The sequence below is a fragment of the Parus major genome, chromosome 5 (assembly GCF_001522545.3).
Source record: "Parus major isolate Abel chromosome 5, Parus_major1.1, whole genome shotgun sequence".
Classification (NCBI taxonomy): Eukaryota; Metazoa; Chordata; class Aves; order Passeriformes; family Paridae; genus Parus; species Parus major.
Genome location: NC_031774.1, coordinates 45,792,122 through 45,817,440, shown reverse-complemented (window position 1 = coordinate 45,817,440; position 25,319 = coordinate 45,792,122). Strand labels below are relative to the sequence as shown.

The 25,319-nt window shown below is 40.3% G+C and overlaps 1 protein-coding gene across 2 annotated transcripts in view; it reads left to right on the top strand.

Moving 5' to 3' along the window:
- CCDC88C (coiled-coil domain containing 88C) overlaps positions 1 to 25,319 on the top strand; it is an 86,787-nt gene that overhangs the window by 16,990 nt on the left and 44,478 nt on the right. Inside the window, exons 2-5 of one of the 2 annotated variants that reach the window (XM_015631183.2) lie at positions 12,434 to 12,503; positions 21,613 to 21,671; positions 23,275 to 23,358; positions 24,663 to 24,803. In XM_015631183.2, coding sequence (XP_015486669.1) covers positions 12,458 to 12,503; positions 21,613 to 21,671; positions 23,275 to 23,358; positions 24,663 to 24,803 — 330 coding nt within the window. In that variant the 5' untranslated portion in view covers positions 12,434 to 12,457. Of the gene's footprint in view, positions 1 to 12,433; positions 12,504 to 14,487; positions 14,735 to 21,612; positions 21,672 to 23,274; positions 23,359 to 24,662; positions 24,804 to 25,319 lie in introns of those variants that run through there. The other variant, XM_015631181.3, reaches the window with a different exon arrangement.

Sequence of the window (25,319 nt, the reverse complement as noted above, 5' to 3'; positions counted from 1 at the left end):
ATAATCTTTATTTCTACAAAGAAACACAGTCCAGATGTGCTGGATGGGAGGTGTTTCTGTCCTTGGCAGCCTGAGGCTTGAATTTCCTGTGCCTAGAGCAATTTTTCTGGGGATTTACCTCCCCTCTTCTGCTTCCAGCTCATAAGGGTTGCACTGCTGTTGTTTTGTGATCTGGTTGATAGGGAGCTCAAAGTCACTTGATTCTTCATATTGGGTTTCCCTCCATTATGTTGCTTAAATAATAAACCTGAGCTCTGCTGATGGAGGTAAGGGATATGAGCCGCGTGTGAGGCAGCTTGGAAATTGCTGAGAGCCATGCATGCCTGCCACCTTAGTGTGCCTTTCAAGGACACTGAAAATTAAGTAGCATGATTGAAAAAATGGCACTAGTAATAAAGGAGGTTAGTAGTATGCATAGTTCTGCTTTTTCTACCTATAGCCAAGGCAGCTCCTTGTGTTTAGGGGCACTTGCTGACTTTGAGTCTTTTGTGACCATTTTTTAAGGTTTTCCTCAGAAAATACAAGGTCTTGAAAGTTACTTTTACTTTCATTTCAAAAATGAGGTTTTTGTCTGAACATGTAATAGACTGACATTCTCTCTCAGGAAAACAGTAAACATCATAGCTTAGATGGAAACTGTATTTTGTTGACAAAAAAAATAAATAAGTGGTCAGATGCCTAAAAACTGGCATAGTAGTGTTAGAAGTTAATCTATCCTAAATGTAAGTAATAACATAGTGACACATGCTTATGATTGTTTCTCTCACAGGTAGCATAAAGAAAGGATTTTCTAGGATGTTGCATTATCTGTCACATTTTTTTCTCTTACCATGGGTATTTCCAGGGTGTTGCATGCATTGAGTGTGTGCTGTGACTACTGATCACTCCTGATGAAGAAAAGTATAAAATGTGAGGAAAAGTCGTCTCTTAAAACACAATCATTACTTAACTGTTTTCTGTATCAGAAGCTCACCATTGCTGCTTAACTCTGGAAGCCTGCTAGGGCTGTAGTGAAAGAACACTTAAATTGAGTGTGTTATGAGGCTGGTGGGGGAGCAAGAAGGGTAAAGCTCTGCTGAGTTAATTAATGTTAACAGTTATGAGTTATCTGCAAGATTCACAGTAGATTACACAGATTGTATTAAGAGGGGTTAATCAGTCCTTCCAGGTACTTAAAGGAGCACTGTTAAGAACTGGCAAGACTGAAAGTTCTTCTTGAGAGTGTTTGCATGTGCAAGTATGCATGCATATGTGTGTGAACGCATAGCTTGGATTACCATTGAAAAGTAAATTTTTTCCTAGCAGCTACAACACAGGGATATTGGCTATTTCCTGTTCTGTGTATAGGTGAAATTGTGGCAGCTGTTGGAAGGGACAACATTCCTTTTATCTATTTTTGGTCATAACTCTTTTTGTGAAATAGTTCTTCTGCTGTGTGGTAAGGAGATCTTTGTTACCCTGTGATATTAACTGCTCTTTGAATTGTGGACTCAGTGTGGCTTCACGGTTTTTCAGCATTAATTTTTAATGGCTTTCTCTTACAAATCTGTGAAATAAAATGTGGAAGGTAAGTGGGGTTTGTAAGTGTGTAGAGGGTGAATTCATCACAAAGAAGAATTTGATAATTGCAGATGTAAAATCTTTATATACCACGGCACCTTGTGTTATGGTTTTCCATATTTGTTCAAAATGTGCGTTCATTTTTTTAAAACAAGTGTTATAGCAACTATTTTTTGGTGCAAATTCTCAGATTCTAGGTAAGTTGAATAACTGACCCGACTCTGAAAGACTAATGCATGCAACATGTCACAGGGGTTTTTTCATCACTTCAGCACACTTTTCTGTGTTGTGTGTTTAGGAAGCCACCTTGTTGCTGTGTGGTGTGGGGTAAGACTCCTGATGCTCTTATTGCTGAGCCATGGGGACTCCAAATGATTGAATGTAGGGAACAGTCTTGCTTTTATAGCAAATCAGATGGGGCTTCCAGAAGGATTTTGTCTGTTACAGGTTTGAGCAGTTATAATAATCCCAGAGTATTGGGGAGAAATAGCAGAAACACATATACACAAAACCCAGTACGTGTAGATGTATGCAGATACATATGTGTGTATCTATTTCTTGTTGGAGGGCAGTGTTTCTGTTACTATGGGGTGCCCAGAAGGCAGGGGCAACAAGTGAACTTGCCTGAGATGGGGATGGCACAGGAGAGGGCAAGTCCCCCGGTGTCCTGGGATGGAGGATGTCCTGAGGCTTCCCCAGGTCCCCTCCTGGAGCCGCTTGCTTTGGGTGGGTGCTGAGCACTCAGCATCGAGAAGCACCATCGCCTTTTGTCCCGGTAGTTGAAAGGGATCAAACGCCAGTGAGAAATCTCCGTGGGGTGGGATCGAGGACGAGGCTTCTCTGTCACCTCCCTGGTGGCAACAGGTTGGCCAAATCAGGAAGGCTGTTCTTGGCAGCTTGACCTGGTAATTGCCTGTGGGTTGTGCCTGGACCTGGCTTTGCCGAGGTGCAAATTACTGGCAGTAAACTCTGTGAATAGCTAAGTGTCAGCTGCAAATAACTGTGTCTCCTCTCTGTAGGTACCTGTACCCCCCTCCCAGGGACATGCAGTAATTCTTCAGATGGAAATGTTGCTTGCCTTTGAAAACAAATGAACATAGAAAATCCAGAAAGGGAATGATGAGAGCCCGGAGGCTATTTTAAGGACATGGCTTCATTTTTCTACACTCTCATTTTATTCATTGTTAGATTCCGTGGTCATCTTTCTTTTTTTTCTTTTTTGTTTCTTCTATTGTAACTGCAACTCAGTGCTAATGGTAAAACTGACTATAATCACAGTAAATGCTGGGAGTGTTTTCTTTCCCAGGGGTGCTTGGGTTACCTTGAGAAAGTCACACGAAATTTATTGCAGCTTCTCCACCTGTATAGTACAAGAAGTGTTGATGGGTATTGAAAATTCCCTGCATGTTCCCTGCCTGGGGCAATCTGCTAGCTATAAAGGAACACCATTTCTTGTTAGAATGTTTGTGCATGGGACAACCATCTGATCTGACTTGAAGCTTCTCCCTTTACCCAGATTAAGAAAAAATTGGAGACTGTTGCTACAATGGTGAACCATCTGGTGAGGGATGTGTGGGTGTTTGTTGAACTTGTTAATATTGGGTAAATTAGAGGATAGTGATAATGCAGTGACACATTGATGTTATGATGTTGGATATAAATTCTGCTTCAGTGTAGGTGGAAACCTCATAACATTAACCTGCAGTGATAGAGGTTTTTTAGGAGTATTTGAGAGGGGTGTGCCTGAACTGCAAGGACTCTCTGCATTACTGGTGTTAAAGTTTTTAGTGCCTTTGGTAACTGGTTGGTAATTGGAATTTGCCTACAAGACAACACTGGGTGCTTGTAGCAGAAAGCACCTAACATAATCAAATGTTTAGCAAGTACAGACTCTTCTGGTTTTGTTTTAACCTACAGACTTTACCGTAAAACCTTCTGTTACCTCTACTTCCCCAATCACCTCATTTGTCCCATAGCACCACACTGTAGGATCAGGGATCCCTGTAGGGTGGAACAGCTTGTTCCCTGCACCCTCTCCTCTTCCAACCAGCTGAAAACTTCCCTCTTCTGTAAATCCAGCATGGATTTTTGCATGGTTATCTGCAAATGCCTCAAGGACTTCTCTTTCCAAGGCTGCATTCTCTGTTGCAGTTAGATAATAAGCTGATGACATAGTGACTGTGTGCATGCTTCCTGAAACATTAATTTATTGTCCAATACTAGGTTATGTGTAAGCTGCCCAAACACAACTTTCAAGCTTGTTGGAAACTCATGGTTAAAAATCTTTAAAATTAGCTTTTGGAAATTAGTTAGTTTAATTTAAACTTAATTGTTTTTTTTTTTTCTTTCACATTTATAAACATGCTAGGCAGTAAAAGTAGGATGAGTGCTGACACACCAGTTGCTCAGTTTTCTTACAGTTATTCCTCAAGCACTGTCAAAACCCGTTTCTTCACAGAAAAAAAATGTTCTGCAAATACTGTTTCTCCTGAGTTAGAGACAAAGATTTTCATGCATTTCAAAGTGAGCTTAACAATAACCTAAATGTCTATCCCAAAGAATTCCTGTTGGTCATCACTGCTTGAATACCATCCATGTATTTACAGTTTCTCAGTTTCTAGGTGCCTTTTTACTGTGTTCCTCCAGTGCCACCCACTTGGGTTTCTGAAAATGGTTTACCATTTTGTAATGTGATGTGAATTAAATCTTGTTTGTTCAGGGAGTATTATCCTGGAAAGACTGAGCATGTTTGTGCTTGTTTCTGAGCATTTAACTACCTTATATTTGAGCAGCTCTGAGGATGTTTGGATGTAGTGAAGGCAAAGCATGGCACCTTTTGCTAACTAGAAATATTTTTCTCTGTGAGCTTCCCCCACGGGTCTTAAAATGGCTGAGACAGTAGGATGTTACTCAGCATTAGTAAGAGTGGTAGGGTAAAGCAGCTTGTTTCTTTAGGGGACTGAGAGGTAGATCAAAAGTTTTTCCTGAGTTCCTGCTTCAAATAGGATCTAAGAATATCAGATGGGTAACAGTCAACTTGGATGTTTCAGTTTATTTTATGTGAATTGGTATCATTCAATTAGGCATTTTGCCAGTTAGGCATTTGCTGTATATGTTTCATATAAACACATAAGTTTTAGAAATGCTTGTAATAGGAGGAATGGCAAAAAACAGATCTTATACATAGCCTTCCTTAGAGAGGCTTTTATTGTGTTGGTGTTTGTTTCTTGATAACAAGCTGTATTTTAATATAATTGTTTTCAGTCGAGTGATCAAGGGCAGTGGAGCAGAGTTTGTACCTTGGAGCTCTGCATGGCTGATGTGTTTTGGTATCGGGCTTCGTGTTAAGCTTAAATATAGTTGCTCAGTTTTAGAGTTGGATGTGAAATTTTTTTATTACCCCAATAAAATATGCCCAGAGTATGGGAAAAACTGACTCACTTTTAAAACAAGTGAGTGTGCTTGGTGCTGAGTTTCAGAGAATTTCAGTGGTGCTTTAAGTCTGTTCTGATGGCCTGTGGTCTTTTTTTTACTGTGTGTTAAGGTGAATTATGATGGTCCTTAGAGACCACTGTAGATTAGCTGAAGTGTGTTCAACAGATGGATTGCATTTTAGCTGGTTAGATTTGTAATGCCGAGTGACAAGCCTTTAACACAACACATTTCATATTCCCTGTTACTGCATAAAGCACTGCAGGACAAATCTAAGAGGAAATAAAATAGAAGTCAAGAGTAATTTGTCAGGACACTACTACAAACATGTGTAGTCACTTGCACATGATTTGAAAAGAGAAGCTGAGGATAAATCAAATAGACTTTTTATTTGCAGCAAAAGTAGGTAAATTAGTCAAAGGTGCTGCTGGCAATAAAAGCAGGAAAACACAGTGCTCCACAATTGAATTTTCTCCTCTTTGGGTCAAATCAATATTGCCACTAGGCACAACCATAGAGCTGTATGTTTTATTAACATAGGTGATTCAGCCTGGAGTTAATGAAACTAGGATAAAAACATCCGCTGCTGTGCATTTCATTGCTCAGAAGTAAATGTACACTTTTGTCTTTAGTTTGATTAAAAAATAAAATTTGTGTGCAGCCAATGTGTCTCAGCTTCTCCATTATTTTTTCCACTTGACTAGAAGTAAAACTAATTGTCCTCAAATGCTTTTTACATTTATAAAACTATCTTTATTTAAATACACATAATTTTTTTATTTTTTATTTTTTGTGATGTGAACAATTTAATCTTAAAGCAAGATGTGTTTTATTAGGACTTGTTTTTCTTCCCATGTCCTCTGATATTTGGAGTGATTTTAATTCTTTCCAGCTGGGATGAGTTGATTTAACCGGTTCATAAAGCAGTGAGAATGTACACAATGGATTATATTATAGCCACAGACTCTTATTTTCATTTCCTTCTTCCATTGCTTGTTACTATTTTTTTTTCTCTTGTTACTAAATTACTGATCCTTGGGTATATATAAGAAGTTCTTTATTCCAGGGATGTCTCACTCTTTGTGTTGCTCAGCTGGATGAGATTTTGCTCCTGATGGGACCTCTGCAGTACTCTAATACAAATAACAAAACCTGAGCTATAACAATGAGTTGGATGGATGGTTATGCCTGGGTCCTTCTAGGTTTTTTGAGGGGTTTTATATAATAATCTATTATACACCATCCAAATCTCATATCTTTAATATTTTAAAATAAAATTCAATCTTAAACGGTGTGTATACATGTAATATATATTACATGTGAGTATAGTTTTGTCATTTAGTGGGTTGTCTGCATCCTGCACAGACTGAGAACAGTTAACACTAGGTATGATTCCTTCACATCCCCTCCCACTGAGATTCCAGTCTACGATTGTCAGAACTGATTATTTTCAGCAGATGAGGCCACAGTTATTTTAGTGGCTTTTGGGTTTCCACTTGAAGGGTCTTTAGAAATGTGCTTTGTAATTTGCTGGTTTTCAGAAGAAAAAAAAAAATCCATTTAAAGACAGCTAATCCTCTAGTCCATCACATAACGAGTACAATTGTTGCAGAGATGAGCAAAGTTCTTAAGCAAATTTTGCCATGTTTATAATGTGTTGGCAGGGAAACAGTACTGAGTCACATACATGGTGTCATCAGGCGTGCTTGCATGGTAAGATGTACATGGAAAACATGTCAATAAAACACTTGTTTCACTTCCTTGTCATTTCTGTGCAACAACTTGTTTCATCTTGTCTAATCTTCTGTGATACCCTGCCATACAGTTCACAGAATCTTGCTATGATTTCTTGGACACCATTAATAATTGCTCAGATAATTACAGCAAACCCCCCTGCCCCCCCACCTTTATGAAGTTTATATCTATTGGAAGACAAATATAATTTTTTGTCTAAAATACAACCTCTTTGTAGGCTGCAAAATAGCTTTTCATTATTATTTTAATACAAAACTGGAAACTTTTAAAAAAAAACAGACGAAAACAACCCATGTGTCTCAATTAGCTGTTTAAAATGTGTTTTACTTTAAAGCATGTTTACTTTTCCTTAGAATTCTGATTCTAGAAAAGCTTGCATTTAATTGTCCCTTGCACTTGGAGTACACTTTGCCTGGGAAATGCAGCTCCCAGCCTGTCCTTGTGGTAGCATCCAAAGGGCCCTTAAAAGGTGTAGGGGCAAAGCTGCCACCCCATCCTGCTGCTGGGAGGCTTTGGGCTGGTGCAGATGGCCACTGACTCCTGCTGAGCCCTTCTCCAAGGATTCAGTGTTTCACCAAATGTTTCCCAGTCTGAGCATGTTTGTGAGATCAGATCCATACTGAGGTTATGGGAGGAAGGTGTTGGCTGTGTTGCAGATAGGACTCTGCTGAACTTCCCTGCTCTGTTGGCCTGAGTTGCAGCTAAAATGTAAGCCAAATTCCCTGGCTTGGTACTGTTTGCTTTTGCTGGTATAAATAAAGCTGCTGATGGTTTTTCCTCATGGACATTTTAAGTAGGAAAGCACCATTTGGCTTCCAGTCAGCTGGGCAATTAGCATTTTCTAGCTAAGCAATATACTTAAATGGAATTGCTTGGCTTGAGCATTGAATTACAATGACTGTTAGACTGCCTCTCTCCTTACATAATTTATTTAGTAACTCACTTCTTCTTTAGGATTCAGGCAGAGGTTAATTTAATTCTGCTTGAGAAGCTAGTAGTTACTCCTACATTAATGCTGTGCTGTATGGTAATGCAGGGGAAGGTTTTTGTGTAAAGCTTGTGTTTGCTGGGTCTCTCAGCTGTGGAAAGGACAATTTTGCCTACTCCTTTCCTAGCAATTCAATCTTTGCAAGAGCTGTTGGCACACTTAAATTGGGACTAAAAAAGTACATTCAAGAATTGTATCTTAAGACCATTTTATTCAATGTTGTTTCACATGTATTTTTAAGAAGCAAATATGTCTTGAACTATGGTGTGGACCAAGGAGACTTTGCTCTTACAAAATTATGAGAGGCCTACTTACCCTGTTACAGATAAATAGAGTGTTAATATGTGACCATGATGACTTGATAGGGAGAGCTTCCTCTGCATCTCTTCTGAGGATCTAAGGCAAAGAGCAAACATCCGGTGTATGTGATCTTGGAGGGATAAAAAGAGAACGTAGAATATGCCTCAGCACTCCAAGAATGATTAGAAACTTTCAGATGGAGGGAATGAATGTGTTTATTCATGCATTTAGTAAGCCTAAATGCTTAATTTGGTACTTAGAATTTTATCCTTAATCTTGTGTATGTCTTGACTTTTCTTAAGGCCCTTGTCTCTTAGAATCAATGTGGGGAATTTTGACTTTATTTTGTCTTAAGCTTCTTTTAAAAAAAGTGATTGCAAAGAGCTCACAAATGTCAAGCAAGTTCACAGCAGAGGCATAGACACCAGAAGGCTGCTGAGAGAAACAGAGCATTTATATTTATGCTTAACCTTACTTCTAGGTAGCTCACTGATGTTTCTTGGTGTAGCAGTCCTGGAGTGCCTGGGTGCTTTCAGCAAAACTCACCTCTGGCTTAGGCAGTATCCCTCTTGTTGCTGGGGTGCCACAATTGTCCCAGCCAGCTTCAGGGTCCATGAATGTGAGAGCAAGCACAGCAGTCGAGGTCTGAACACCCAGTGTGACCTTCACTTGAGAAGCCCTCCCTATCAATACAGGGTCATGTAACTGCATGCTCAAACCTTTGTGGGCTTTGTCTACTGCATTTGGGAGTCTGGCTCAAGGAGTGTAACACTTGGCTGCTGATCCTTATATTTTGTGATCATGGTGTTGGATGTCTAACTAGAAGTATCCGTCCTTGAAACCATTGCCGCTGTCAAAAGACATGGGACAAATCTCTTCAAGCTTAATATATCCTGGTCTTTGGGCAAGGAGCATTTCAGAAACCTACAGGCCCTGCATTGAGGCCTGACAGGGATTTTGATTCCTTAAATAACACTTCTGATACCAACATTATTTTTTCACGGAAACCTCATTAGCAACAAAAAGTAAATAAAAAAGACAAACCGTAGTCTGAGGGAGGTGATTGCTGACTTGCAGTAGCTGGCTTCTGAGTTGGTTAAGCTGTAAATCTGGCAACTCAGTTTCTAATGGTTTTAATAATCTAGGAAATGGTTACCATGTGTTGTTGTTGTAACCTTTACTGTTTTAACCAAGTTTTAGTTGTGCTGTAAAAATGATTAAAAGGCTTCTCACAGGAGGAATTAGACTTTTTGCTTGTACAGTTGCTCTCCAGGGTACTTTGGGTTGCTGTGGGCTATTTAAAATGTTTGAAAACCCTGTTTCCCTCTCCAGCAGCTCCTGCCTGGATGCGTTGCCCCTAGCCATGCTGGTTGCCTGAGGCAGAAGGATACACACATGCCATCTCTGCCTCTGCTGCGGAGTCTCACAGCTGTTTGATTTCAAGAGTAACAGCATCCTTTACATGTAATGCAATAATATAACTTGCTGCCCCTGTGGGGAAATGGGTCATTTTATCTACCATTTCTTTTTTTTGTCTGGGTTTCAGCAGTGTGTCCAGGTTAACCCAATGCCCAGAGTAGCTGTACACTGGGGGATGGTTGGGTCCATGGGGCCCTTTAATTCTCAGTGCCAGTTCACAGGCTGGAAACAGCCCAGTTCCCTGCCTGAAGCCTAAGTTTGACTTCATGTGGTCTTCAAGGAGGAATAATAAGATGTGAGGGGAGCTGAGAGGCCAGGCTGAGGCACAGCATTTTACTTGTGTAAAATGTTTTTATTCTGTAATAATCTGTGTTACTGCTGCTTCAGAGAAGGAAAACAAGAAAACATTGATAAATGAGAAGCTGAAGAATTCCTGATTTGCTCTGAGGTGAGGGGGTTGTTAGTTCTATTTCCAAATGTGGGATTTTGGGCAATTGAGCTGACACATGGTCACGTTATATCCCTATCAGTCACTGAGAGTCAGCTGAGCTTCACTAACTTTCTGGGGCTTCAGTCTGGAGAAAATCTGAGCTAAAGTCATCAGTGTAGGAGCATTCCCTTAACACATTTTATTTCATGCTTACAGCTATGTGAGTGGATAGTTCACTGGTAGATTGGTGATAGTTTATTAAACTGAAATAACTTCGTTTCTCTGACTTGCTTTCCTGAGCTGAAAAAGGAGAGCAGTGACATTGACCTTCCTTTATGAAATGCTGAGATCTGCTGGTGAGCTGTGCTGTGTAACAGTCAGGTGTTATCATCACAAACACTAATCTGAAGGCAGAGGCTTTTAGAATAATACAGATAATTATCTGTTTAAATATTTTACTTTAAAAATAAACGGGTCAGAGTATCACCTCTTGCTACAATCCAAATCTTTCAATCTGAATTAACAAATCACTCTTCCAAGCTTGGGGCCATTTCAGCTTCTATTCAGTGACTGTCAGATTCTTGCCAGAAGATGCAGAGCTGAGACAATTATGAGGGAATTCAATCATGGTTTTGTTGGGTGGTATATTCAAATAATTTTTCAGGAGTAGCTAATGGGAATGTTAACAGCACAAAGGTTAGAGGTAATGTCTTTTGTGTCTGCCAGTTAAATGGCTAGCGATCTGATGATTACACAAAGACAACGCAAATTCCTTATGCATTCCTGCCTCAGTGCTGCTCCACGTGCTGGGTGACTGGAAGCAGAATTCTTTCTCCTCTTTTTTTGCCATGGAAATTGCTGGCTAAACCACTTCACTATATGCAAAGTCTGATTTTTTTTGTCTAAAGCCTCAGTGCCATGCTCTATTGTCATAGCACATGTTGCAGTCAAGCCATGTGCTCTTACATCCAATAGATTTTGCACCTGTTTCAGTAACTGATGCAAACAAACTTTGTTCGATGTGTCTCAAATGCCCAAAATACAAAATGCATTTGGCTAATGGGTCAGCGAATGTTTGGTTGCATTAGCCAAGTTTCACATTACATAAAGGACTGTAGAATTTCATTAACAGCTCAAAAAATCCTATTACCTGAGACACTGAGTTATTTCTACTTTATCCAAAACTGGAACTGTCAAGGAGTGTGTTCTGGAATGGATCAGAAGGAAAAAAATTAAATGTGTCTAAAACATTTTTTTAGAATATGCACTCTGCTTATCAAAGACTGCAGGCTCTCTGAATTACTTCCACTTTCAATCAGGCTTAATTTTGGTCCTGTGGTATAACTTTGAAAGGAGAGAAATAACAATGGGTAGCTGGGAGGGGAAGTGGTTCGGTGAATGGGTGATTGTTTCAGGAAATGTGTTTCTCTGCTGGGCTGTTGTGCTTTTTCCCCTGGTCTGAATGCTTTGCAAGTATCAATGCATGTGCCCTTCCAGTGGCCTAGGGGTAGTCTGGGAAGTAGAGACAAGCCGGAAAAAGGCACCTGCCAAACATCTGGTAGAGTTGTATCTGTGAGCTTTTGTTTCCTGAATTTCAGCACAGCGTTTCAGTCATACAACCTTTTCCTCCTTTTTATGGGAAATAAAAACCTGCCTGCAAAATGTTTTATCCAGTTTATCACAAGTGAGGGTGCTGGTAGCTGCAAGTCGAAGCTAATAACTGTACTGCTCTGATCTTTGTTTCTGGGGTGCATAGCTGATCATATTACTGTACACAGTCCCCTTTGCAATGTGTTTATTTGAACAACTTTAAGTATTTTGACTGCCCCAGGGCTTGTAGCCTTTCTTCCCCACAAATTCTGTGATTTCAGAGCAGCTTCAGACAGCTGGTGTTGAGATCTTGAACCTGATGCACCTCCCTTCTGTCATCTCCCCCAAAATAAAATGACCCTTAAGTATGTAACGAACATAATTTAATTGTTTTACTCCGGATTTAAAACAATGCAAATAAATCTAGAACTTCATATCCAGTTTCTCTGAGCAGTGCCAGATGCCTGGTCAAGTCCTTTTCCCCACACATGCTTCCCTGGCCCTTCCTTAAATTTTGAGACCCATGAAATAATTTGGGCAATTATTTGAATTACTCAAACTTCACAGAGCGGCTTAAGTACCTTTGAACCAGCGGCATTTATATGCCCTGAAACATGGCAGCAGCCTTATGTTGCACATCAGATGAATACAGGTCATGCCTGGGGTAAAGGCATGAATGATTGGTGTGCCTGGCATGGTCATGCATTTATCCTGATTAGTGCCATGGGACCCTTTAAGTTCCATATTAGCCATTGTTAGAAGAGGCAATTAGTCTGTGTTAGCTGTGCAACCTAATGCTATCTTCAAATAGTGATTTCTTTCTCAAGTGGGGCTTCCTCTTGTGACCTTTGACCTGCCAGTATGTTAAAAGCTTTGTAATTGATGGAGCTTCGTGTTACTTGTGGTGGGATTGATGTGGATTCCTTCACACTGAACATTGTCTGTTCTCTTTTGTTTAGGAGGTCCTTCAGCAGCTGATTGTAATGAATTTACCAAATGTTTTAATGATTGGCAAAGATCCTCTTTCTGGTGAGTAGTTCATTGGGTTCTTCATCTGTCTTGTCTGTATTACTAAAGAAAAACTAGATTGATTTTTTTTTTTGTGTGTTCTTAAACTATTCTGTAATTCTGTTCTAGTTTAGGTTGGAAAACACCTTAAAGAGTCTGGCCCTTAACACTAAACTATGTCCCTAAGTACCCCATTTATGTCTTTCAAATACTTCCAGGGATGGTGACTCAGCCACTTCCCTGGGCATCCTGTTCCAATCCTTGACCACTGTTGGAGTGAAGAATTTTTTCCTAGTATCCATAAGAGTATTCTTAAGCCTCCCCTGGTGCAACTTGAGGCTATTTCCTCTTGACCTATTGGGAAGAAGAGATCAACCCTCACCTCACTACAACATCCTTTCAGGTAGTTGTAGAGGGCAATAAAGTCCCCAGAGCTTCCTTTTTTCCCAGGCTAAACATCCCCAGCTGTCTCAGCAGCTCCTTGTCAGACATATGGTCCAGACCCTTCCCCAGCTCTGTTGCCCTTCTCTGGACACACTCCAGCCCCTCAGTGTCTTTCTTGTTGTGAGGGGCCCAGAACTGAACACAGGATTTGCGTTGTGACCTCACCAGGGACAAGGGCTTCTACAGGTACAGGGGGACAATCCCTGCCCTGGTCCTGCTGGCCACACTATTGCTGAAACTGGCCATGAAGCTGTTGGCCTTCTTGGCCACCTAAGCACACCTGGCTGATGTTCATCTCTTGTCAACCAGCACCCCCAGGTCCTTTTCCACAGGGCCACTTTGCAGCCACCCTGCCCCCAGCCTATAGCGATGCCTGGGATTGTTGTTAATCCAAGGACAGGACCACGACTGCTTTGAACCTCATACCACTGGCCTCAGCCCACCAATCCAGCCAGTCCCGATCCCTCTGCAGAGCCTTCTTACCCTTCAGCAGATCAACACTCCCACCCAGTTTGGTGTCATCTGCAAACTGACTGAGGGTGCCCTCGACTGCCTTGTCCAGATCATTGATAAAGAGATTAAAGGAGCTGGCCTGAATCCTGGGCACTGGGGAACCCCACTTGTGACTGGCTGCCAGCTGGATTCAACTGTTTGGACTGAGAGTTGCTCCTAAGGGACTCTGGCAATCAGCCTCCTAAAAAGGCCATAATACAAACATGCTTTTTAATGAACTGTATGTATTTGTAGGCAAACTACAAATGTTTGAGCATCTTTGAATCTCACAACTTTTTGTATCTAGAATGTAACACTGAAGTATTTATATACCTGTACATATAAATATACATGTATATTTGCATGTGATGCACATACATATGTGTGAATTCACTGTTCTTGCCAAAGCCAGAACAGCAGCTGTTTGTTTGTTTGTTTGTTTGTTTGAAAGCTGTGTCTCTTCACCCCTTACTGCAAGTGACCTGGGATGTAGTTTGCTAAAAGACAAAGATGTGTTGTCCTGCAGGTGTTCTGTGTGCCTGTATAATGAGTTTAGTTCTTGCTATATGTATGCACCAGTGTCTCATAGAATTGCCATTGAATTTTGCAATGAATTGCAAAAAAATTGCAATTGAAGGAACTGTTTCAGATGAAATGTGGGAAGAAATATAAATGAGGCTGGAGAGAAAAATACTTCTATGAAAAAACAGGAAAAAGTAAGAAAGAGAATGGAAAAAAGAAAAACATTTCTCTGACCATATTGTTTAGAAAATATCTGGTTGTACAAAATATCACATCAGAAGTAGGTGGAAGCCGGTAAGCTCATGTTCAGAGTCCAGTGCTTTTGATGAGACAAAATGAAAGCTGTTTAGCCTGAAAATTGAATTGACTTCTTTGAAACACATTTCTGAAATGGAAAGTTGTGTTGCTGTGTTTATTGTTTTTTTCTCTTTGTGTTCCCGTTCTGTCTCTGAGCCCAGTGCTAGTGCAGTGAGTGCTAGTGCCAAGGACATTGTATTTGTTTTTACCAAAGAAGGTAAACTGAATGAACAGCAGTGAACACTGTCAGCAGTGATGGGAATGACATGGTAATCAGCATCTCCAGAACAAACAAATGGCAGAAACCTTGGCAGAAGATTCTATTTTGCTGCTCTTAGCAGCTGTAGAGTGATTATGTACAAAAAAAGCATTTATCAGAAAAGAATATTAGCAGAGGTTGGATCACTGAAACTCATTCACACTTCTGTGTTAAAATCAGGAGGTGAATTGGAGTTGAGAGTAAGGAATTCACTTCTTCAGCAAGCAGAATAAAGTCTGTAAGTATTAATTGGGCTGTACAGGCTACTGTTATGGGCAAGGAAGAAAGTCAAAATACAAGAGCTGTTGTTCTTCTTGGTCATATGGGCAATGGGCTGTTTAGCATCAAGAGTGTTACTGAATAGAAGCATCTGGGCCAGCAAAGTAGTATCTCTGCTGGCTAAGTGTCAATGGGAAAGGCTGGCTGGTTTCTTGTCACAGCCATTCCTGGGTGACAGCTGGCAGGGGAATCATAATGTGGTAAATACAGTTTTGGTTCCTGGGAAAGAGCACATTTGAAAGCTGTCCTGTATTCAGCTACAGTTTGCTGTCATTGGCCTGCTGGCTTTTGTCAGCACCATAGATCTCTCTTTGAAGAGGGTACCTGTGTCTCTTGTAGGAAAGGCACTGGTGGCATACATGTGTTCCTGTCTTCTATATCCTTTAGTTACAACCAGAAAACTCCCTTGTCTTTCTGAGATCTTTTAAATGTGGTGGTTTGGGGCTTTTTGTTTTCTTTTTTTTTTTTTTTTTTAATGTGGTCTTTTATTTTCCCTGTTGCTGACTTATCACTGGCTTTATTTGGCCAGAACACGAGAAGAATAAAAAATGTAACTTCTGGATTGTAATGCCTAAAGTTGATGGAGTCTGTGTGCAAAAACCCCCAACCTTCTCATTTAGCCATATTATATAATGATTTTTGAGAACTAGCCCCAGCTTAGACATAACAGAAGAAGGTGGTGAGCAAAGGAAGACTCCAGATATATTTGTTTTAAATATGTTTAAGGAGGAGAATGTCTGAAAAGGTCACCTTACTCTTACTGTTGGCTAGGCATTTACTGGTAAGATATGCAGGAGAAATTGTTAGAGAAGTGGAGAACTAGAACTTCCCTCAGGAAGGAGAACCTGGCTGAGAGCTTGTGGGAAGCTCTGAGAGAGGGAACAGGAATGAGATGGCTGAGGCAAAGGTGGCAAAGCCGATGCAAAAAGCTGAATGAAGGAACAGGCTGTGATGAGCAGTGTGAGTGATGACCGGGTGATGTCTTTGTTACTGTCCTGCAAAGAGGAGTCAGAAGAAGGCAGGAGCACTTGGGAGGGAGAAAAGAAGCAAAACAAAGATATTCTTTCTCTTGGTGAGGCAGTGATGAAACCCTAGTGTTGTCTTCCCCATCCTGTAGCTAAGTTATCTCACTGAAAAGTCCCTCTTGATCAGAGGAAGAAGAATCAATCCCACGGTCACATTCCTGGAACAAATCCAGTATTACTTTGCACTGTTTGAGCTGGGAAGGCTCTTATTGTCTCCACAGATCCAAGACCAGAGAGCTGTTAGATCTGATTTACTGTGTACAATTTCAGTAACTTTTTTCTTGGAACAAGCCCACGAGATGTTTTTGCTATGCATGCTTTTCAGAAATTTTACTTTTGCCTTCTAAAACACAGCCAAAAGGGGTGTTACAGGCATTACATTATAAACTGAACAACGCCGAGGCTGTGAATGCTGTTCTTGCTATTTAGTTTTCATTTGGCACTCACTGATTGGGACAACTGAGGGCTTCTGTTTCTACTCTGCTTTGAACATAAGAATATTGGAAAAACAGAGCTGCCATCGGAAAAAATGCAGTAACACTTGGGCTTTTGCATAGGAAAAGGCAGACGTCTGCTGGGTTTATGAACTTTACTTGCTTTCATGTCCTCTAAATAGTCTTGTTCCAGGCCATGGCAAATTTGCCTACTTCATTTGTCCATGGGCATAAAAATAGCAAAAATATTTGTTAGAAGATGAAGGCTGGACTATTTTCTAGAATATAGGGAGTTAAAAATAAACTTGGAAGTTTAATTATGGGATTTAAAAAATTTTCCCAGAAATTTGACTTGCAGAATGATGCAGCTGATGTCGGAGGATTTATTCTCTTTACTGCACTTTGTGGTAGACAACTACTACCTTTAGATTTCCTGTTCATTTTTATCTTTCCTCAATTCTTTTTCTTGCTGAACAGCTTTTTCAATTCATTACTGTGCCACAAATCCCCCTGTGCTCAGTAAGAGAATCATCAGACTATTTATCATCTATGACATACATTGTTGTAATTGCTTTTACATATTATGTCTGGTTTTAACGTACCTTATAAATGGCCACTCCTTCATGTGGCCACACAGGGAATATCAGAGCACAGTAATGGTTGTGAACCTTTATTAAGATGCATTTTTTAATTTCTCCATTTCTAGACATTCTTGGTTTTACACAGCTAGTGAGTGTATCTGGAAACTTATGGCAGTTAATCTTCTGGAACAGTCATAATCAGAGTGGGGAGAGATGTTAACTTGTTTTCGATCAAGGATGGAAATGAAGTTTTACTTGCCTAAAATAGGCTTATTTCTATCCCTTCAAAAAACTGCTTATTTATCTACACTTTCAAGTTACATGTTAAGTTTGTGATGAGAGACCCCAAAGTCCCTGCTAAGTGCCTATAGAAAACTTGTTTTCCTTAAAATTGTAAAAGTCTATTCCCACTTGGGTATGCTTCATGTATGGTTTCCTTCCTCATTTTGTTTCACAGTCCTCCAGAGGCACAACAGTTCATAAAATATAAAGTTAATAATAAAACACTGCCTCAATAGTGTAAATTTAGTATTCAAAGTTTTCTCACTGAGGATGTTGCTGGAGCTGGGAAAAACAGCACTTATGTGTTTCACCCACCCCACATTCTCTGCTCACTTCTAGCTGTCATGTGTGGCAATCCCTCTCCTGTGCTGGATGGAGTAACATCAGAGTAGAAATATGGAGAAACAGGCAGCACATGCCCACAATTGCGCTTACTCTGACCCTCTTGTTCCCATTTCCTCTGATATCTTCCCATCCCCCCTCTCATTTTTTTCATTGTTTGTGTTCTCTCTGTACCTTGATCCTCCTTTTTTTGTTGTTGCATCTCCTAATCCCTCTGCCCGCCCTTCTCCCTAAGTCCTGCCATCTGTTTTCCAGCCTCCAGCCCCATGAGAGCAGAGGGATGATCTGGCTCTGGCACAGGGAGGCTCCCAGGATGCACAAGTGGTGTCTGGGCTTTCCTTTATTTTCCAGGAAACCTGCTGGCCTTCTCTCAAGGCTGGGAGCAGATGGGCTTTCTGCAAGTGCTCCAGGTGTCTGGCTGGCTCCCTTGCAGCACAAACACAGGGTCTGAGAGCAACTGCCCTGGAATTTTAAGAAAAGGAGTAAAAGAAAATTGTTTATTTCTTAATTAGCACTTTTCTGTTTAAGTGATGGTTTGACTCTTGTCCATTTTTCTTGTGGATACCTCTCTGCAAGGAGCTAAATGTTTGCATCCTAGGTCGTAGGAGGACAGTGTCTTGGTAAGATCAGCTAATAAGCAAGAGTAGACTCAGCAGAGTTTCCCGGCTGTCTGGGGAGGACTTGTGTCATCCCAGTGAGCCAGCATAGGGGAGCTGGCACATTCCTGCTTATGAAGTTCCACAAGGAACTTTACCATCTTATAAATGGGCAGAAATGAAGCTGTTTGAAAAACATGAGAACTGTTTAGAGGGCATGATTGAATCGGGGATGGAGGTCACTTGCTTTTCTTCAGTATGCATTGCAGGACAGAGGCGCTGTCTGGGGTGTAAAGCTTCACTGTGGTGCCCTGTAATAGTCCTAGAAGTGCTTCTGATTCATTTTGTCACCGTGGGCATTCCACTGAAGTATGTGGTAGCTCAGCTCTCCTGTGGGTGAGATGAAAGGAGAGAGGGGTAATTAATCCCTTCCTGGCTTGTTTTGAGGTTTAATTGAACACTCTAAAGCACTTGAGATTGGTAGAGAGGTTTTTAATACTCATACCCTATTTTTTCTAAAAATCTTCTGTAAATAGTGTTACTCTAAAAGGCTTTAAAATGTTACTCAAACCTAGCTTGAGAATGAGTGATCTGGGAGTGCCTTTATGTCAACAAACTGTCTCTTACCCATGGGAAGCAACTTCTGAATGAAAGCCCAAGGAGTGGAACTCTTTAATCACACATGATCTTCTGAAACACTTGTGGGGCTGGTATATCTGCTCAGTGGACCTTTAAGCCTTAGAAGTGTTTCTAGTGGGTAGTACAATCTTACTTTCATTACATGATCTAGCATGTCTGCAAGCATAGAAAAATTTATTGAAAAGGAAACCATGGAATAATCCTGACAGCTAAATTTTCACTACAAGCTGCCAGGGGAGAGAGCAGACTGCCAAATGTTATGTTTAAAACATTAAGAAGCTAATAATTCATTATTATCTTAAGTCTTAATTTCTCACTCCTTTCTATAAACTCTAGCTTGTCCATCCCTGCCATGGCTTGCCATGTCTGTCTCCACTTCCTCATGGGAGGGCTGGAGTGGGGTAAGGTCTCACTTAAAGGGCTCTCCCCAGGCAAGGTCAGTTCATATTGGGAGACCACAGTTTGTGTGAGTTGCAAAGTTGCTTTGCTGTAATAGCCAAAGGTGTTTCACCTCACAGGGTTGTGCAGCAGCACCAATGCCCACCTGTTACCTCACTAAGAAAATAGCAAAGCCTTGGTGCAGAGAGGTGTAGGGTGTGGTTTGAATGGCTTTAAGTAGCCCACATGTCTTTAGGATGGTATAGATGCTGTTACAGTTGGGAAGTGGCCCTGGTGTTTTCCAAAATGAGTGATTTCAAGCCACTGTGCTCACCCCAAGGATAATTGGGATGACATGGTGCACAGACTGGAATTTATGGCTGACAGATGAAGGTGCCCAGGGCACACAAGAGTTAGATCTTGTGTCTGGCATGATCTGAGACATGCTCAAATCACTTGTTCTCCATAACTTAATGACTTGGTTTGGTGTCCCACAGGCATGCTCTGCATTTAGTACCTGGTCTGTATTGCTTTGAAGCTAATGTAGAATGAAACCCAGTGCTGAAACTGATGAGAACTCAGTTTCTTGAAAAACTACCTTCTGACCAAATAGTCTCCCAGTAGTGCCCTCAAAGGAACTGTTCATGAAGTAACAGATTTTTATTTTTATTTTTGCTGTTGGTGAAGGATTTTATGTCATTGTTTATGCTTAAGATTTGTTCTTGAGATTCGTACAGAACAATCAGACTTTCACAGACTGAAATTAAATTTGTGTATTAAATTGTAACTTTTTGGGAAGAGGAAGCCTTGTGTGCCACTGCATACAGGGAGAAGAGTAAGAATGATCATGTCTTTCAAAACCAGTTTTTAAATATTCTGCAGGGGAATAAGCTTGTATTTATAGGGTGAAGTATGAACTAGCATGTTTTAAAGATGAATGTTCCTGTTGAAGAGAAGTCCTGATTGCAAAATCTAAATGGTTACTAATGCAGGACCTGGATATTGAGAATTGTAGTGTTCATTCATACAGTTTACTGATGATTTTTGTAGGGACATTCTCGAGTCATTATGAAGATGATCATACCTAAAAGTTGTTGAAAAATTTGTAGGTATGTTTGAAAACTAGCTTAGGACGTTTGTGTGCCCGGAAATCAGGAAACAAGTTACTTCCTAAGCTGCCTGCATGTGGCTGTGCTGCCTTGCAAGGTTGTGGGAATGGCAGGAACCCCTGTGGTAATTTAGGTCAGTGCCTTTGTGCAGCTGTGGGGCTGTGGCTGCTTAACTGATGAGTCAGATTAACTCCCCTTCCCTGGCCTTGAGTCCTGCACATACCTCTGACTTTCTGCCAGGCCAGAGCAGCCTCACAAGGGCATGCTTGTGGTGGAGGAGCACAGTTGCACTCAGTATCTATTTAGTGATAGGTGCAATTGAATAGCCAAGTAAATCAGGGTACAAAATGAAAGTGTTAGTCCCACAATTACACACTCGGGGAGAATGCACACGTGTAGGGATGAGAGCAAACTATATGTGGCCTGTTTTGTTTCTTTGTTTCTCTTTCCTCATCTTCCCCCGGTGTGGATGAGGACAGGCTTTTCCTGAACCTAGATCTTTAAAGATGTTTTATTTTCTCATTGAAACCCCTTGCCTTCCTTTTGCACTTTTTGCCTTGCCCTCTGTCTAACTTTGATATACATAATTTCCTTTATTTATTGTTGGATATATATCCAACAATCCACATGAATTTTGTTGAAACAAGCTTGTTCTAAGCTGTTCCCCTTGAGGAACTTGAGGCTTTCCCTCTCCTAACCCTAGGAAATCACCAGCAGGGCTGCTGGTCACAGCAGGAATCCCTGCAGCAGCACCAGGGCTGTGCCTCCTCTCCCCACGGCTCCCAGCATATAGTCAGCTCCTCAGGATCTCTTACACATCCCTCATTCTCTGCCCTCTTACCACATGGGGTTTACACTTCAAAGTGTGAACAGGCTTTGATGCAGAAGAGGCAGAATTTATTTGCTAAAACATCTATCTCTCAGAGAGAATTTATATGCACAGAATGGTATTCAGCTTTGGGAAGTCTGATTGGCAGCTGTTTTACAGAAGGAGAATTCTGGGCAAGTTTGTTGTGAGTAATCCTCCTTTGCTTCTGCCCATGGTGTTTTTGTTTTATTTTGGTGGGGTTTTTGGAGGGAGGAGAACTGTTGGTGTTTGTTGGGCTTTTTTGCACCCTTGTTGATCACAGCTCAAGAGACAAGCATTGGTCATGGGCATTGAACTATTTAAAGGATATTTTTTCATGATGTATTAATCAGAAAAGCCTTAGAAAGTTATAGGTGAGGGTAGCACATGAAGGGAAAAATGTCTTGCCAGATTTGGGATTTTAAACTAATCCATAAGAACTGCATTGTTACATAGAAAATATGGTAATGTTATAGTAAGCATATAGATATTGTTCAGGCACTTGTTTGAAGGTCTTCTTGTTTAGGGCACATATTTTGGAGGGGATCACTTGCAAGTACTTCTCTGTTATACATATGTACTGATAACCTTTTTTCCTCTCTAGGTAAAAGTATGGATGAAATCAAGAAGCTGCTGTTGTTGGTTCTGGGATGTGCTGTGCAGGTGATCATTCATGGAAAATAAGATTTTTTTTTTTTATCTCTTTCTTTTTCTGGAATGAGAAAATCTACCCAAAGATTAGTGCTGTATGAACAAATCTTGAGTTCAAGACAGCTTGTGAGCTAAATTGTGAGAAACACAATAGGTGAAGGAAAGAAATGCAGGGGTGAGGAAGCACATTGTGTGATAGCAGTAGCCTCAATTTGTTGCCAGTGCTTACTCAGACACAGGATGTGTACTTTTTGACTTCAATAACACAGTGGGATGAGATAAGTTATGAACAGTGTTCTTGATATCAAGATTGTTGTTGGTTTATTTTCTTACTGTTTTAAAATACAAAGTGGGACAGTACATCTTAGTGCCAAACAAATGGTTTAACAAGTACAAACATTTCTTTAATGAATCATGATTTTATTTGCACGATATTTTGAGTTAGTATTTTGAGTCAAAAATACCAGATTAATAGATACTTTGTACATTAGTATGGGGCTCTTTGTGTGACACTTGTTTAAATAAATAGAGACAATGTATATGGGAAACTCTGGAGGAATGAACCACAGTTACCAGATAAAGAAATCAGTGTTCTGCTCACCAAACCTCTGAGGCAGTAAACAATGGCCTCGTTGCAGTGGGCCTTTGCTGATAATTGACCTTGTTTGTAGGTCTGCCTTGTGTTTTTGTCATGCCTTAGGACACTTACCCTGCTCAGCTGTGTCAGCTCAATTATGTCAGGGTAAATCTACGTATTGCGGCTCTGAACTGTTAGTCTTGCATTGCAGCACAAAGAATTGTTTTGGCTGCTGTGCAGCCTCAGATCTCATTTGCTGGTCTGAGGTTCTTCCCAAGGAGGTAAATGGTTGAGACTCAGAACCAGGCCCCAGAAGGACACTGTAAATGAGTTTAAAAAAACCCTTTTAAATACTGCTTAAGTTCTTCACAGTGCAATGTTGTTACAAGAAGGCAATAACGTTCTTAGTGCACAATCACAGATATACAGCAGATGTCTGCCTCTTCTAAAGCCTTAAGTAAAAGATTTACTAAAATCTGTTTGTCTGAAATGTCACTCATTTTTTATCTAGAATATTTCCCGTTTTTTTATCTAAAGCATATGTTGATCTAGTCCAACAAACAACATTGGGCATTGATGTAAATAGTATCTAAAGTGATGCATCTCTTTTCATTGCCAAAGCCAAACAAAATGCAAACAGCAAAGCAGACAGGTTAAATGATGCAGTGTAAATTAAGGTTTACATTTGTGCAGCTCCATTAATGAAGCTGTGATGATTTCCTCTGGCTGTTTCCCCACCTCTTGATCACATTGCATGCTGAACTTGTTTTTTAAAAGCAAAACCAGCCATTTAACTTAGCTTTAATTGTACTCACTAAAATGTTTAAATAATTTAATGCACATTTTGGTTAATGTTCCATATGGAGCAGTGAAGTGTTATACCTTCTAGTGTAACATATATAGTGTAGATCATGAACATTTATTTATTAGCACTGTAGGTTGAGTTCGTTTGGGGTTTTTTTTAATTTAAATGAAAAACAGAGCACTAAGTTTTAGGGTATGTAGCACTGTTTCAGTGTGTATGTTTGCTTTTAACAGTGTGAAAGAAAAGAAGAGTTTATTGACAGAATAAAACAACTGGATATTGAAACCCAAGCTGCCATTGTGTCACACATTCAGGAGGTAGGATTCTTAGTGTTGTCTATTTTGATGTTCTATCTCTCCCTTCCTTGAATTAACAGGATTTTTTGCAATAAAATATTAATGCTTAGAATTTTGTAATGGATTCATGAACTTTAAAAAAACAATTGAATATGCTACTACACTCATAAGATGGAAATGATAGGTGCTGGGATCATTACTTGGCTCAGTGGTCTTTTAAAGAGAGGCAGCAGTAAATGCCTTGCTTGCTACTTAAAGGTTATGCAGGAGGAGTTGTTGTAAGGATCCATGTGCAATATTGACAAAATCTTGTGTGACTTAGAAGCTGCAGAGCCCCATGCACCAATGATGTAAGCACTTAGTCCCCAAGCCCTGGGGTAGGTGACACAGCCTGCCCAGTGACTTGCTTCAGACAGGGGTCTCTGAGCTAGATGGTCTTGAAGAGCCAAACTGGATGTATGTTCTCTTTAAAAAGGTGTTTGATCCAATGAAAAGCATTCTTGGATTTCTAAGGCTTCAGAAGAAGGAATGGATATGGATAGGTTCACCAAAGAGTACAGGAAGTCTCTTACTTTGGAGAGCCAAGTGGAAGTGTCCCTCCCTGGGAATGGGTGCTGCCTGTGCCCAAGTGTCATTGCTTGCAGGTATAGAAAACCTGGTACACTCAAATTTGAGGATCAAATAGGGAAAGTATTAAGACAGTGTAAGTATTACATTTTCTTAATGTATAAAAAATAGATTATTTTTCAGAAAGAAAAAAAATCGTGATGAGTTAAGCACATGGTTATAACAAAAGCTGGAACAGTCATTAATTGAACTGAGACTTGCCTGATGTTTCTGCTAAATCAATCAGAGTAAATCAATTTAGGTAGGGTAACAGTTGAAAGATACACTGCTAGCAGCAACCAGAGGTATTTCTGCAGCTGTTACTGATCCTCCCACTGTATCAGCTGCACACTTCTAATATTCATTGAAATCAGGGACTCTTCTTAGTAATGTTCAGTGTGGGATTAGTCCCCTCTCTGTGGGAATCACCTCAGGGTCAGTAAGACAGCTGCACCCTTCTAATATGCAAGTGTGTATGCTATTGACCATAATATTTATTTGATCACTTTTAAAAATCAGACTTAATAATTATAAAAAAATTTAAATACCAAAAATTTCTGGGTATTTTTACAGTTAAAGTAGTTGCATTTATTGTTTGCAGCCTGGGTTTGGTAAAATAGATGTGGTTTTAAATTTATGAAGAAACAACTGCATATACGGTGGACAAATTTTCAACTCAACCTGTGGAAAGACATAGTTTTTTTTGTTCCTATTCCTAGGTGACTCATAATCAGGAGAACGTCTTTGACTTGCAGTGGCTGGAGCTCCCAGATATGGCCCCAGAAGAACTAGAGTCTCTCTCCAGGAATATGGTTTTCCACCTCAGGAGGCTCATTGATGAGAGAGATGAATGCACGGAAGTATGAGGACATATCTCTCCCATATAGAGCTCATATGACAAGCAGCAGATGTGGCCTCCATTCCTTCTCTTGTGTCTTGTTTGTCTTGTTTCTATTTCTTCTGCACCTTCCTACAACACATCTGAAAATCTGTAGAAAGAATTTGACATATCCATTGATTCTGCACTAAGATGTGGTGAAATGATTGGTGAAGAGGAGTTGAGCAGTCTCTTTATGAGGCGGAGACCAAATGTCTCTGCATGTCTGTGCAGTCATTCAGGCAGTGCTTGCTCATCTCTCTGTTGGCATCTAGCTTCCTGGGCTCCATTGTCTTCTCTAGTTTTTTGATTCATCGATTCCTTTCCCTTCAGATCTCTGGAGAAAACTTCTCCCTTTCTTTAACCTGTTAATCTTCTGTCATGCCTTTGACTGCAATTATGTTCATTAAAAACTGTTAGTTGTTATGGGATTTTATGAATTTTTCAAGGAAAGCAGACTATTTTGAGCATTAGAAGGGGAATGTTTTACTCTTTGGAG